General features: G+C 41.0%; 1 protein-coding gene across 2 annotated transcripts in view; it reads right to left on the bottom strand.

Moving 5' to 3' along the window:
* atosa (atos homolog A) overlaps nt 1–11,798 on the bottom strand; it is a 28,247-nt gene extending 16,449 nt beyond the window's left edge. For both annotated transcript variants that reach the window (XM_063881650.1, XM_063881649.1), the window contains exon 1: nt 10,843–11,798. Coding sequence is in view for 1 of the 2 variants with exons in the window: in XM_063881649.1 (XP_063737719.1) it covers nt 10,843–10,873 (31 nt within the window). In the remaining variant the exon portion in view is untranslated. The remainder of the gene's footprint in view (nt 1–10,842) is intronic.
* Between the last annotated feature and the right edge of the window lie 2,263 nt (nt 11,799–14,061).

Here is a 14,061-nt window from a genome sequence, read left to right as displayed (position 1 = left end):
TCGTACAACATTTATCTGATGACTTGGTGTCTGCCAGCACCGCCCATGTTAAAAGGGGCTAATGCCTCAAGTCATACACTATGTAAGATTAAAGTAATTGCAAGACTGTGAGAAAAAAGTTCCAACAGTCACAAGTACTCGCTTAAATGCTGACACATATGCCAAACTTTGTTCCTTTGATTTCTTCGCACTAGAGTTAGAAGTCTAAGTTAACCCTTTGAGTTCCATCCTCTTCCCACAATAGCTCATGGATTATTTAAAAATCACAAAGGAGCTCCTCTGAAACCCACCTGCCTGGGCTTTTGAAGGCTGCCTGATTTCAACTGCGCAGCTACCCCGAGAATATGGAAGCACACATCCAGTAAAAAGTATTCCAAAGTATTTTTGCCCGGGTAGCAAAGCAGGTGGCAGATTCGAAGTGTCAGCAGCTCTGGCCACTGCTTCTTCTCCACCAGGGGAATTGTTTGCAATGTCGTCTTTTTTCTGTTCCACAGCCAGTTCTGCAGTCTGACTATATTTGGAAAACCAGCAAATCTGCAAGACTAACTCAACTGCATTTCCTTTCTGCCAGTATATCTGAAGAAAAAAACATCTGCTTGTTTATATTTTTCTTAAGACAATGTGTTCATAACCAACGATGTGCATTCAGCCACGCCTGTTACTATAAATACGTTATTGATTTATCGTGTGATTTATGTGCATAACCTAGATCATTTTTGCAGACCTCAAGACATGTGGTTGCTACAGATACATACTTGAAAGGAGTTTGATTTTAGGTCAAGCATAGTGTTTGTATTTTTCAGATTTCATGCTAACATCTTTCCCAGTCAATCCTTCAGACTGAAATGGTGTTTACACCCTAAGTGCAATTTCTTATAGTTTATTTTAAAATAAATCAGTCACCATTTTTGACAACAGACCATGAAGAAGTCTTGAAGTGTCTATTTGTGTAGTCAGCTGTCTAGCAATGGTGTTGTCCGGACATGAAAAATATTTTGTGTTCAACTTCCAATTTTGAACACTTTTTTTTGAGGTTTTGGACACCTGCATAAATGTTAATAAGGTACCTCTGATATATTTAAAGCCGTCAGATGGTCAGCAGCTAAAAATAAGAAGATTAATATTACATTTGATTCTTCCGCTTGAGTTATTTTCAGTAGCTTGAAACTGATTGTAGATTCTTTAAATAAAAAATGTGAGTCTTTACTAAGTTTGTCTGAGGAGAAACTTAATAACCCCCTCAAGCTACTTAAAGAAAACCTTTTTTTTTTAGCTTTTAAAGTCCTGATTCAAAAACAGGTGTCACCGTAAAAAATAAAGGGTATAAATGGCCTCATTGGTCATTCCTCTGCTGGCACACTGACCTGGGACTACAGCAGAGCGGTGATCAACAGTCACAACTGTTGACCAGGGAATACATGGAGGTGGTGGGGAGGGGGGGTGTAACCAAGGCAACAGGGACATTGTGTTAAACATTCCCGTCACGGTGATTGAAGAGTGTCTCTGTGGAGGAATGAGCTGCAGCAATATGCTCCTTCCAATGTGACAGTGTGCCGCAGCAAGAAAGTGTTTGAAGACAATTAATGCTCCTGTTGTGCTCCGAGCGTGTGTCACATATAATCGGCATGAAAAGCACATAGTTTGTGTTGGAGTATGTCTGTCGAGCCCCGTCTATGTAGGTGTGTATCTTTCTTAAGTGTGTCAGAGTGTTTATGTCTTTTGTTGTGGTAAGGCAGCAGAGGATTGTTGCTGTATTACAATAGTAATTACAGGCTCAGCTGTTTTTCAATAGAATTTTAAAACATGATTCCCACGTCACTGCCAGCTCACCTTTCCTGTTATTGTCTGCCTTGTGTTACAACATTAAAAAACAATGGAAGTGTTGGCTAAGTCTGCCAAGAAATGGGCATGTTTTTGCCAGAAAAAACTTTAAAGAATGGTAAGGATAACTGCTAAGGAAGAGCGGAGTCATATTTAATTTGATTCGCTAAAATTACACATACTGGTTTTACATCTTCGTATAGACTTGGTTTTAAAGTAGCACATCTCCCTTTTGTCTGTTTAACTTGCTACTTGAAAGTTGTCTTATACTCATGGTTTCCAATATTAACTTCTAGTCAGCCTTTCTCAAAACTTTTTCCAGTTTCCTCCCACTTCGAATCCACGGACTTTGGATCTATGGGTCGTGTGTGTCCCTCTCCCACTCTGCAACACAAAGGGGCAGATTCACAGCATACGTAGCAACAGGCTGTGATTGGCTGAGAGGCGTTATTAGCTTACAGTTCCAGCTGAGGAGAACCCTTGTTCTGTTTTGTGAACTCAGCTGCTGTTATTCTCCCACTGCCAGCAAACAAATGCACACTCGACCCAGACTTACACACCACCTTGCCCTCTCTCTCACACCCGTCATTGTCAGCCATGAACAGGGCTGTTGTTTAGAAGTTGAGTAAAGTAGTGAGGTCACATGGTACACAAGCTTTGAGCAAAAAAATTCATCATGAGGCAAACAAACTTAACAAACTCATCTCAGCTGATGTTGAAAAAAGTCATTTTAAGGCTGTCTGACTTTGGCTATCGGAGCAGACTGAAGAGCGCAGACTTATGTGATATGTCTATAAACAACAACTTCTTTCACTTGGTTGTTAATATATCCTGGGGTTTTTTCTACAACGGTCTTATATGTTGTGTTAGTCTGACATTAGTGCCGTGAGGTTTGTCGAGTTCGTGCACACAAATCCCCATTAAATCACTGGTGCTGCTTACAATATTAGGTCACTTGTGTGTGATGAAAGGGCCGGTAACAATGGTAGCCTATCACGGTTAGGTAACCATGGTTGAAGGAGTGCCAGGAAGGATTTCAATGCAACCACACACAATATGCCGGCTGGTTTCCATGAAATAAACACCTTTAACCATGATCTTTAAAAGGGGACATACTATGCTTATATTTCAGGTATTTTGTGCTTCTACGGTGACATTTTTACATGCTTCATGTTCAAAAAGGGCTTGATTTTTATCATACTGCCTGTGCTGCAGCACCTCTTTTCACTCTCTGTCTGAAACCAGAGCCCAGCCTGCTCTGATTGGTTAGATGGCTGGCTCTGTTATGATTGGTCAATCGCTTCGAGATGTCCTGCCCCTCAGGCTATCATCTATAAAAAAGAGTGCTAGCCAAAAGAAGCGCAAGTGGAGAGTGTGTGGGAGAGAAAACTTTGCAGACCATTTCTATGCAAAAAAACCTTTATAAAACACACTACAGGAAGGGAAATCCCCAACAGTAACATCAGCTGGAATGGCATTTGAATCAGATGAAAACATGTATACTCTCTTCCGTCTACCAACTACGATAATATAATCCCAGACATAGGTTAAGAATGAGATACAATATTCTCTCATCTTCAAAAACCATTGTCCGCTGAAGACCTTGAGTAAGGTACTTAAAGCCTGTATTATTCAGATGAGTTGCTTGATAGCTAAAAGAGGAGGACTGGTTTTACTGGGCAGCTCGAAGGTGTGAATGCAGGCTGAGTAAATGTCAAGCACAGTGAAGCTGACAGAAAGGATACGTGCTGTAAACTTTCAAGAGATTAAAAAGAGCCATGAATACTAAATTGGGGACGCATTCCTGGAGCTAAAGAGGACTGAAGTGTATATCATGTGAGACAGGTACTTGTTCCTAACAATTAATCACACCTCTCCCTCCTTATCTGCCTCCCAATGTTCCTAAAATGCCATAGAAATTGTCTTCAGATGCAGTTATTTAAGTTTTGTTGTGCCCTTTTTGACCTTGTTGACACATACTGTAGCTAGGATCCCAATTCAGACTAAAGTGGTCCTTTGCAAACTCATTGTCTAACTAGCACCTGTTATGTAACGTTTGAGTGGAATGAGAACAACAGTGTAGTCAAGGTGGGCAAAGTGGGAATTGTTGAAACCCCAGAAGCGACAGTCTGCAGCACCCGAACACGCTGAATCAGATTGTTAAATTCAGGTAAAACATTGTATTTGACGGAAAAGCCACAAAATAGTGAATGCACATGTCTGTCAATGACCATTTCAACCTATATTTTACACTTAGGCAAACTCAATTGACCTTGTGCATGAACGGGGTCTCCCAAGCTAATCCCCATCTCTTTTTCGGGCAACATATAACAATCAACCTGGTGTGATGTATAGCAGTAGACATTTTCAGCAAGCTAACTGCTGGTATCTATATGATACTAGGGCAGTAGGACAAGCTAGCCTCTTCCTGGAACCTGAGCCATCCTGTCCAACATGAATGCATGGGCATTCGACCTCTTCTGCGCTGCCGGTGCCAGTTTCTGGAAAGGAGAGTCCAAATTGAGCAACCCGAGCAGTGTAGCTCCAAGGGCCAAAGGAAAAGTATGTCAGTTGGGACACAGGCAGATCGAGGTGTTTGGTAACTGGAATTAACCGCACAAGGCCAAAGTCTCAGCTTACTGTTTTATTGAATGATTAATCTGCGGCAAAAGGGTATCAAACAGCTCTTATTCACCTTCTCCGTCTTTGTCCTTCTCAGCTTCCATTAACATTGCACCTCATGCACACATCATTCAGAGTCTTCTTTTGTCAGGACTTGTTAAACCTGCAGTTATAACTCGTTGATCCCTTACTTCAGCATTTATTAAGAGCATGTTTCCACATTAAAACCCTAAGCCCAACCTCTAAAAAATTAGCTGAAAGAGATTTTTAAAAAGGCTATCAACCCAGTTTAGAAATACGGATTCATTGTCAGCTTGTTTGTTGTGAGATGAAGAAATACTGGGGAAGATAGCGCTTAAATCAATATTGAGGCAGGTTGATTGCCTGAAAGCGATGAGATAATGGAGAAAAAGGAAAGGGGATAGTTGTGATGAGTCTCAAATTAGCTTAACCTCACACTCTTGTTAATAAACAATGTGCTTAACGCCTCCACAATGAGCCCCTGGGGTGCTTTCCATAAACAGACACCGGGATTTTCTGTATGAGTAATCATTAGTCTATTACTTTTAAGGAGTTATTCATAATCACATTAGAGGTAATATCTCTCCATGGGTATTAACCGGTTGATATTAGATTTATTCTGATAAGCATAATCAGTAATAAACCCAATATGTGTGAATGCACAAATTAGGAATAAAAGTCATCAAGATATCTTAATGTTTAGCTTTATTCTTCATGCCGTTTTCTGCCATTTGCAATTATTTATTACGATTAATTAATTCTAAACCATATTACATTGTCAGCAAGGGAACACAAAGCGGTGAAGTGTGTGTGTCGAGTGCCTGCCTGTTGGAGGAACCTGATTTAAGTGCTGGCTTGCATAACACTCTTAGCCACCAAAGATGTGTGGTGTCTGGTAGCCTGCCTTAAACAGCTGAAAAGGAGCAAAGCCTATTCAAAGTCAATCCAGACTGTCTGTCAGCATCAATATTTACCAGTTGTTGGAAATCACTGACTGACATGCATTAGTTCATTTCCTCATTCATTTTTTAAGGAACTCTGTTGCTCTTGTGTTTTATGAGCACTGCTGAGAGTTAATTCTTTTATTTAGTCAACAGCGATCAATACTGATAAATCTTTCATGTCCTACCATTACCTATTTTCATCCTTGTGTTTTAGATAAAAGGCAACCAAGCTATATTTCTGTCAATATGCTTTTTGTCAAGGTATTATCAGCAGATAGTGGTGGTGGAGGTGTTAAGTGCTGAGGTGTTACCGTCCAAGCAACGTGACTCAGAGGACAGGGGAGGAAAAGAGAGTAGGGGAGAGGAAGATGGGAAGAGTTAAAGAAGGCTGTTGAAGCGAGAAGTAGGGAGGTTGATTCACTACAAGGTCAGAGAGAAAATTGGCTGTGCAAGGTCTTCCCTCTTTTCAAATCTTGCGGAATAACAACAATCACCGATCTCATGACATTTTGGTTTTCAGTTATAAGACATGGTGGAAGTGGTGTTAGGTTTTTTTGTCTATGGTCAGAAAACGCACTGATATACTTATATCACATCAGGGATTGATACTACAGTAAAAAGAAGGATGTAGTATTGAGGATGATGGAAAATGTCCCTATACTACAACTTATTTAGACCCCAGAAAAAGAATGGAAGCCCAAAGACTAGCTAAATATGCAAACGCAGAAAGACATAACAAAATAAGGTCTATCTCGACTTGCTTGAAGTTAACACCGTTGATACTAACTCAACAGGAAGGCCGTTATATGTCTATTTAAAAGACTGACATTCTGTAGTGGCAAAAGAAAGACAAAAAGATTAGATAATGTCCCCACCACAACACCACCCCTACCAGGAGAAACCACCAGGTCCAGATGGCTCTTCCTGTTCCTGCAGGGCTGGCTGCTGGTTGGCTATGGAGGAGCCATGGGGGCAGGAGGATGTGACGAACACACCAGCAATGACATCAATGGCTCACATGGCAGCAGAAATACGACCCATGCTGATACGCTTTGCTTTAGCCAGTTCATTTCTAGGTCTGTGTACTTTAGTGTGTCTGTACAGCTTGTTAACACTGAGCCTTAATACGGAGTAGCTGCACTAAATATGAACACTTGCTTCTACGTCTGTGTGCGTGTGTGCGGATAAAGATTACTATCACTTTAATGGCATTAAGTGTGTATCCGTAGAGGGCAACAGTGCACTTTTGTACGTGACCCGATGTAGGCTTGGTGTTCGAGCATGATGTAAGAGCATTGCTGGACTGGGAGGACTGGGCGCTCAATCCCTTATAGTGGCTAGGCTACTTACAGTGAAACCTGTCACAACAGCATTGATTTAGGCTGATTACTCTGAGGGCCAGGACAGTAATTCACAGCTGAATGCCTACCCACTATTGGTATTCATTGCGAAAGGCAGCTCTGTATCTCGCTGTACAATGGGGAGTCCAATATCCATGCTCAGTGCAGCTGGGTCAGCAAACGGCAGTGCTGTTGTAATGAATATGGTGAAACACTTAAGTGGACTTGTTGACGAAATGAATGCCTAGCGTAGGATTATGCATGCGTAAACAGGATTTATTTTAGGTGAGAAAACAAACCAAAAACAAAGTAACGGTTGCTGTTCCATTTACTGAGACAGACATGTAAAAAGTGATGACAAATTAGGACAACAAAAAAAACAGGCACCACAATATCAAAGAATAATCACTGACACCACATAAACTACAGAGCCATGTGCACTGAGACTGGCAACATTAGGCTTTTTTCATAGCTTATATGTTAAAAAGTCTTTGAAAAGTTCAAGTTTAACTTTCTTTTCTAAGTAAATGAAAACCTTAATTATACAGCTGGACTCCAACTGTGTAAGAGGAGTAAAACACGAGAGCACCTGTTATAGCCACCTCCTGCTATAAGGTAAATCAGCAGCAAACAGGGTTGACAGGTGGTATACAGGGCGACCGTTTATGTCGCTCAGTTATCTCGGTCTCTCGTCAGTGAGAGAGTTGCCTGTACTCTGGTTTAATGGCACGTGGCAGGGATAGGGTTGCCAAACACTGTAGACTATCCTGTACGTTGCTGAGAATGTCAGAGGGAAAGTTTAGCTCAGGAAGTTTAGTTTATTTGTTATGAGGGAAATAATCAAACACAAAAATTAGGTCTGTTTAATTAAATTGTAACCATGCACTACATTCAGCAGCAGTCTTCCATCACATGTACAGACAATTTGCCAGCATCCCATTTAATAGGATTACAATTACAACCTTCTGCATGCACAGTGCATTTTCCCATGTGCAGCCCACACTACTGCCAACACTACAACACTGTCCGAGCCAAAGCACAGCATGTTTTCATGTACGTTTTAATTACATCATGTGATTATTTTTTAATGATATATTTCAGTGAAACAGCAGATAGCAACCGAAAGCAAATGATAACGTTTTACCTTTCTAACACCTTCTGCTAGTTCCTGCTGGTCCGCTTTTACCACGGGGGACTCTAGATTGATTGAGCATGCTCATTTCCATTCATTCTTAATTGTAAAACATTTATTTTACTAAACCAAAGTTTGCATACAGCCTACATTGTTGGCTTACATTTGAAAAACAACCTTTCCCATTGGTTAATTAAAACTAAAACTGAATAAAAGTAACTTGGCACATTTGACATTGTTTAAAGTTGACACATTAATGGATTTATTTTGATTTATATATACTTATGGCATTGTGAAAGGCTAGTTTATTTTTGCTTTTGACAAAATCCACACTGCCTAAGTAGATAACCCCTATCTTTCCAGTGTATCCCTGTGAAATCCTATGGAAAGTTTCCCCTTTGAAATCTCCTGGAATTTTGCAAACCTAGGCTGGGACATTTGAGGGCAGCTGTAATCTGCCTGAGTGCTCAGCAGAAGGCAGTTGGGTGAGGGGGTGGAGGACATGTTTTCAACTCTTCCTTAAAGGACTAATGACTCCAAACAGGAAACACCACCATACAGACACACAAAATAGCTTTACAAAGAGCAGGAGCACAGCGCTGAGGCCTGCCAGCTGACTGAGTCTTTCCAACATTACTAGCTCTGAGGTCATCTCTCTGTATATTGTATAATGTGCGTTTGAAAGAGAAGGGGGGGATGTGGTTGATGGCACAAAAGAGGAGGCACTTAGTCACCATTCGGTGCTCATACATTTCACCCTAAGACATCATATTGCCATCAAAGGCTTTTTTATTTGAAATGTTCCTTCCGTTATTAGTAAGTGAAGACACACTAAAACAAAATGATTTTTTAAGGAACACATCTTTACCCCACTTCAGCTGAAACAGTTTGAAACCCGATATGACAAGCCTTGTTTTCCCCGTAAACAGATCCCGAGTTTTCCATCGCTGCTCATTATGGGACCTGTAAAGAGTCAGTTGAGCCACATGGTTCAATGGTACAGCACTTATTAGAGCCAATAGCAGTCTGTTTGCGAACTTTCTGCCACACTCACTCTCTCCTCACACCCGCACACACACAAACCATCCTGACTCACAGCTCGACTAACAAAAAAAAAACAAGGGGGTCGGATGACTCTGGTTAGGCCCCTGAGCAGAACATAAGAGCTCCTCTTCTCCCTTTATAACAAAAGGCATTGCTCACAAAGAGATGCTGTATGAACATGAAGACAATTCTGTTAATCTGAAGCATAAACTACTTGTTTTCATCAGGAGTCGAGGTCTTGGAAAACCAAGATTAAATGGGGTCCATGAGTGGGTCCATATTGTTAAGGCTGTTAAGCAATCAAAGCAAAGCCTGGACTTGACTGTCCACACCCACCTGATTAGGAGGTCATAGCCTGTGATGCTTGTTGCAGGTCTTTTATGCACATGTCTGGACTTGTTCAGCTCTCCCTTTCAGGAAAAAAAAGAAGCTAGACTCTTATAGGAACCCTCTATCCAGCATCAGAGGAGTGAAATTGCTGGCTATGCGCTCAACACGACTTTCCTGTGGCAAAGGCTACCAAGGCTACTAAGTAAACAGCCTCTCTCACCACTGCAGTCCCTTTCTCTGAGTGCAGGGAATGGAGATAGGCAAAAGGAGGAAGGATTGTGCGCTATAAGCAATGTATCTCCACCAATGGAACAGAACTGTATGTGCCAAATAACAATAGCCCCATCGTGCCTGCCAGTCAAACAGGGAGAAGGCACAAGCTTTCATAATTAGAACATGAAAGTGAGTGAGCCAACTTGACATGCTGAAAATCCATGAGGGGTGAAAAACAGATTTGCTGTAGAAATGTGCCTTAGAGCAAAAGATCCCAGTCTTTGCCCAGAGTATTTGCTTGTAAATCATCTCAATATCACCCAATTTCAGTCATTATCCCAACCAGTACTACAACACACAACATGAGTGTTGATGCTCACAGTTGACCCCGGTGAGCTGTGCGACATTATTAGGCTATAATTACACTGTACAGTGTCAGTCAGTGTGGCCTTTACTCATGTCATATCACACAGATGTCTGGGTCAGTGCTTCTATATAAGGGCCCACAAGCCTACAGTCAAAGCAAGGTTAGGGTTAAAAGTGTAGGGTCATTTAGGGCACATGTTTACTGTGTGTAGTGGAGTCCCATGACAAGTATATTGTGCTCTGAGGAAGATAACACTCACATCACTTTCATAACCTATCCAAAAAAAGAGATTGTCCATGATTGACTGCAGCTAATCTGAGAACAGTGGCCCTTCAACTCTTCCAAGTATGGCACCCTTGTGTTGTTGACAAGAAATCAAGTCAGCTGTTACCCGGGATAACAAACAACCAATCAATAACAAAGTGAATGAGTTAGTTTAAACAACAAGGCACACCTTATGTTAAATTCAGTCTGGGCACAAATTAAAGTAGGTAATACCCTTTACAAATTAATGCCATAATAACATTAGCATAATCACATCGAAACAAACAAGGGTGTCCCCTGCTGTCCCTGTTTTACCTCTTGCTGCAGATACAGCAACATGTAAACAGGTTGCAGAGCATAAGGCAAGAGCCAGATTTCCATAACAGGGTGGGTGTCAAGAACATTTTGCAGCAGCCTTGTGCTGTCAAAACAAGAACTACTGGAAACGGGAACAGAATTTGGCATGGGTGGATCTGCAGGTTATTTATTGGTGCAGATGAAATTGGGAATTGAGTCTGACATTCGTGTCAAAAATTAGAGCAGTGTGTTATATGGACAAGTCCTCGTTGACTAGGGTCAGGCTTTGTCACATAACCAGTGACCAGGATGACCAGCTGTTATATAATTCCCTGGCCTGATTCTCCTCTCAGGGGGGACGGTTACAGTCAGGACACTAAGGCAGGGAATTCACAGTTTGCCCACATACTGACCATCAAGCCCACCCTACATTGGTGTGTTGCTTACCTCTCTCCGACTTCATGTTGTCCAGTGTCATCAGGTTGCCTTCACGGTCTCTTGCAGTGGTCTTCTCTTCTTTTATTTGCACACACACAACGGTGTCTGGACCCCCCCAAACGCCTCGAGTCTTAGCTAAGCAATATTCTTGCTTTGATGCCTGTGTGTTGGTGCCAGCTGCCTCCTATCCAACAACAAAGCATTGCTTTGTTAGCATGCTACTGTACGCTTCCATCGAGTCGCACTGTGTTGTCCACACAAAGACAGCTGATAGCCTGTTAGCGTTAAAGCGTATGAGGTTGTCAATCTGCTTGCTAGCGAGTAACCAATCTGACGACTAGTGATTTAACTAGCGAGCTGGCCACTCTTATAGCTCGTCTCAAATTCCTCCACCTGAACCATAGTTCCGTCGCGGTGCATTTCTGTGTCCCATCTCAACGACACCAAAACAGGGATGAGGGTGCTCACTCAGCAGCGTCCTAACTTAAGGTTTTGGTTAAGCGTCTAATGGTGACGACGACCTTCCAAAACATCCCAACCCCCAATAATAACGCAGGTAGCTCAGCTGCAAACACCGATGACGGACTCTCTCTGTTTTCTTGCAACGATTATCAGCGCATCCTTTCTTCACGGAACATATATTATATATCCACTTTCTATCTATCCACAGTCTTCGAAAAGTCGCCATGTATTTGACGCTAGAAACGCCACCTGTGTTGACTTCCTTTTGCGATCTTCGTTAAAACTTTTCAAAGCAACAACAACTGAGTCTCCAACGCTTCGAAACAAACTGTAACGTTTCCCACTGGCGTATAACCACAACTAAACCCTATTTAAACGCTGACAGGCCTCCTTAAAACTAGAACTCTATTAATTGTCGATATTACTCAGACGATATGCAGATGAAAGGAACAGAGAGTCCTCCTATAGTCGTGATGCTTACAGTCTGCCTCCCCTTCTCCTCGCTTCCCTCCCCACTGCTTGTCAAAACAGATCAGTGCAGCTCAGTCACGTGTCCCAACAACAGCCCCAATCGTCACTTCCCTCGCGGACACAGCCTCACATGAACTCGTCACGCAGCCATAGCAACCGCAAAGTTACCAGCAAGTGGTACCAACCATTGTATCTTATGACAACATATTCATCAAATTAAACTCTGGTAAAAATGAAATTCTTTAAACTTGTAGTACTATTTCTGACCCACGGAAGACACAGGAGAGGGGCTCGTCAGCTGATTGGTCAGTGGATTTCGGTGCGCGTTCACGTGCGCACGTGAGGGCTCGTTTTTTCCCGTCGTGTACATTTTGTTCTGGCTCGTGAGTGTGTACGGAGCCAAAGAGCGTGTGTTCAAGTGTTGCTAGCGGTGTAGTACAAAGTATTCACTGACTAATATAAGTGACTTTTGATACTAGGAGAAGGTACTGGCAACAAGAAGTGTCCAGCTATTTCATTTGAGTAAAACTCATGCATTCAGAAACTTACTGAGTGAAAGTACAAAAAGTATTATATTAGCACAAACTAAAAGTTCCAAAAGCTCAATATGCAGAAAGACACATTTGATATCGTATAATAATATAGTTTTGGATTATACTTATTAGTGCATTTATATGTTGCACACTTGTTGCTATGTTGCAGCTGTTTAAGCTGGGTTAAAGGAACACTTTGTATTCTGCAATACACATAATATCTTACTTTATTTTTTACATTTTGCATTATTAATCTCAACATTATTAAGTATGGAAAAAAGTAAAAGATTTGTTCCCTAAATGTAAAGGAGTTAAAGTTTAAAGTAGCATTACATTAAAATGCTTATAGAAAAAAAGGCTACAGAAGAAATGTGTTGTCAAATGCATTAGATATTAACTGAATTCCTTTTTGACACCTATAATGAAGAAATGTGTTTGCTTGTGTATAATCATAGCTATAAACTGTCCTTTGTTAGTCCTTTGTTTTGTTGTTATTCAAAAGAGAGCTTTGTATTTTGTGTTTTTAACAATATTTATGTAATATTTAACAGAAGAAGCTGGTTGTAACTAACATTGTGGAAGTTATAAAATGAAAATAAATAAAACCATGACAGGTTAACATTGGGCCAACCAGAAAGTAATACATGAGACTATAAACAACTGAGGACACCCTGTTCATATCAGTGCTTCCTTTCTGTAACCAACACCTGATGGCAAGCATTTCATTGAAATCATTTTTTAGGCCAAAGTTGATGTTTTGACCAAAGCAATGCTAGATACACAGTACACGTAACAAGAAAATCCCTGGATATTTACAAACTATCATCCAACACAGGCTAGTTGGTTTGATGAGGATTGCCCAGAAAAGGCTCCAAAAATGTATTTTCAAAAACAAAAGTTAAGTTTAAAGTTCATTTTAGGATGGAAACATTTGTTCTAATTTTCATACTCTCTGTTAAACATCTCTGTTAAATGCAGAATGTGGTCCATTGTCATTGTGTTATGGACATAAAAGCACAGAGGGGGAGCTTGGTGTTGTAATCTTTTCTCTGCTTAAACTCTTGGAACAAAGGCAAGGGCCAAAATGAGGACACCAGAATCTGCTCCATAAATCTGCCAAACCTGGCAGCTGCAGTTGTACTCTGTGTGTTATTGGTGTTTGCTACACACAGAGACAGATTTATGGTGGTCTTGAGCTGAGAATAGTGTATTAAAATCATCCTAAACCAAACATTATTATAGTTATTTTTTTATTAGGACCTGTCAGTTTCTTTGCTGAGAGTGAATTGAATTTGCTATCCTGTGTTTTATATACCCATGTAAAGTGACCCAGATAATGTAGGGTCATGACATGAGATCCACAACAACAATGCAAACATCTACCAGTTGATGGGGGGCATTTATCTGGTAAGGGAGCAAAGTTAACAAAGTTCCCCTCTGTCTGATAACATACAAAAGTAAGAAACACCTGCTGTTTACCGTTGTAGTTCATACAGTGCGTGATCAATGATGAGTCAAATAAAGCGTTATTCACCAGCATGTCATCCTGCACAATACACAACTAACTCATCTAAAGAAACATGACATTTCATAACAAGGATGTAGCAGCTGGCTGAGGGAGCGGTTTGAGGGTTGATTAGGCAACCATTGCAAGGTTGTTTTCTGGTTGCATGGGTTAAAGCCAATCTACTGTTGATAAATAGACTAAAAGTGTCTAGTTGTGTTCCTGAATGGTGAACAACAGTATGACTGCAGACTAACA

Source organism: Eleginops maclovinus, chromosome 4, assembly GCF_036324505.1.
Source record: "Eleginops maclovinus isolate JMC-PN-2008 ecotype Puerto Natales chromosome 4, JC_Emac_rtc_rv5, whole genome shotgun sequence".
NCBI lineage: Eukaryota > Metazoa > Chordata > Actinopteri > Perciformes > Eleginopidae > Eleginops > Eleginops maclovinus.
This window is presented reverse-complemented; position numbering and strand designations above follow the sequence as displayed.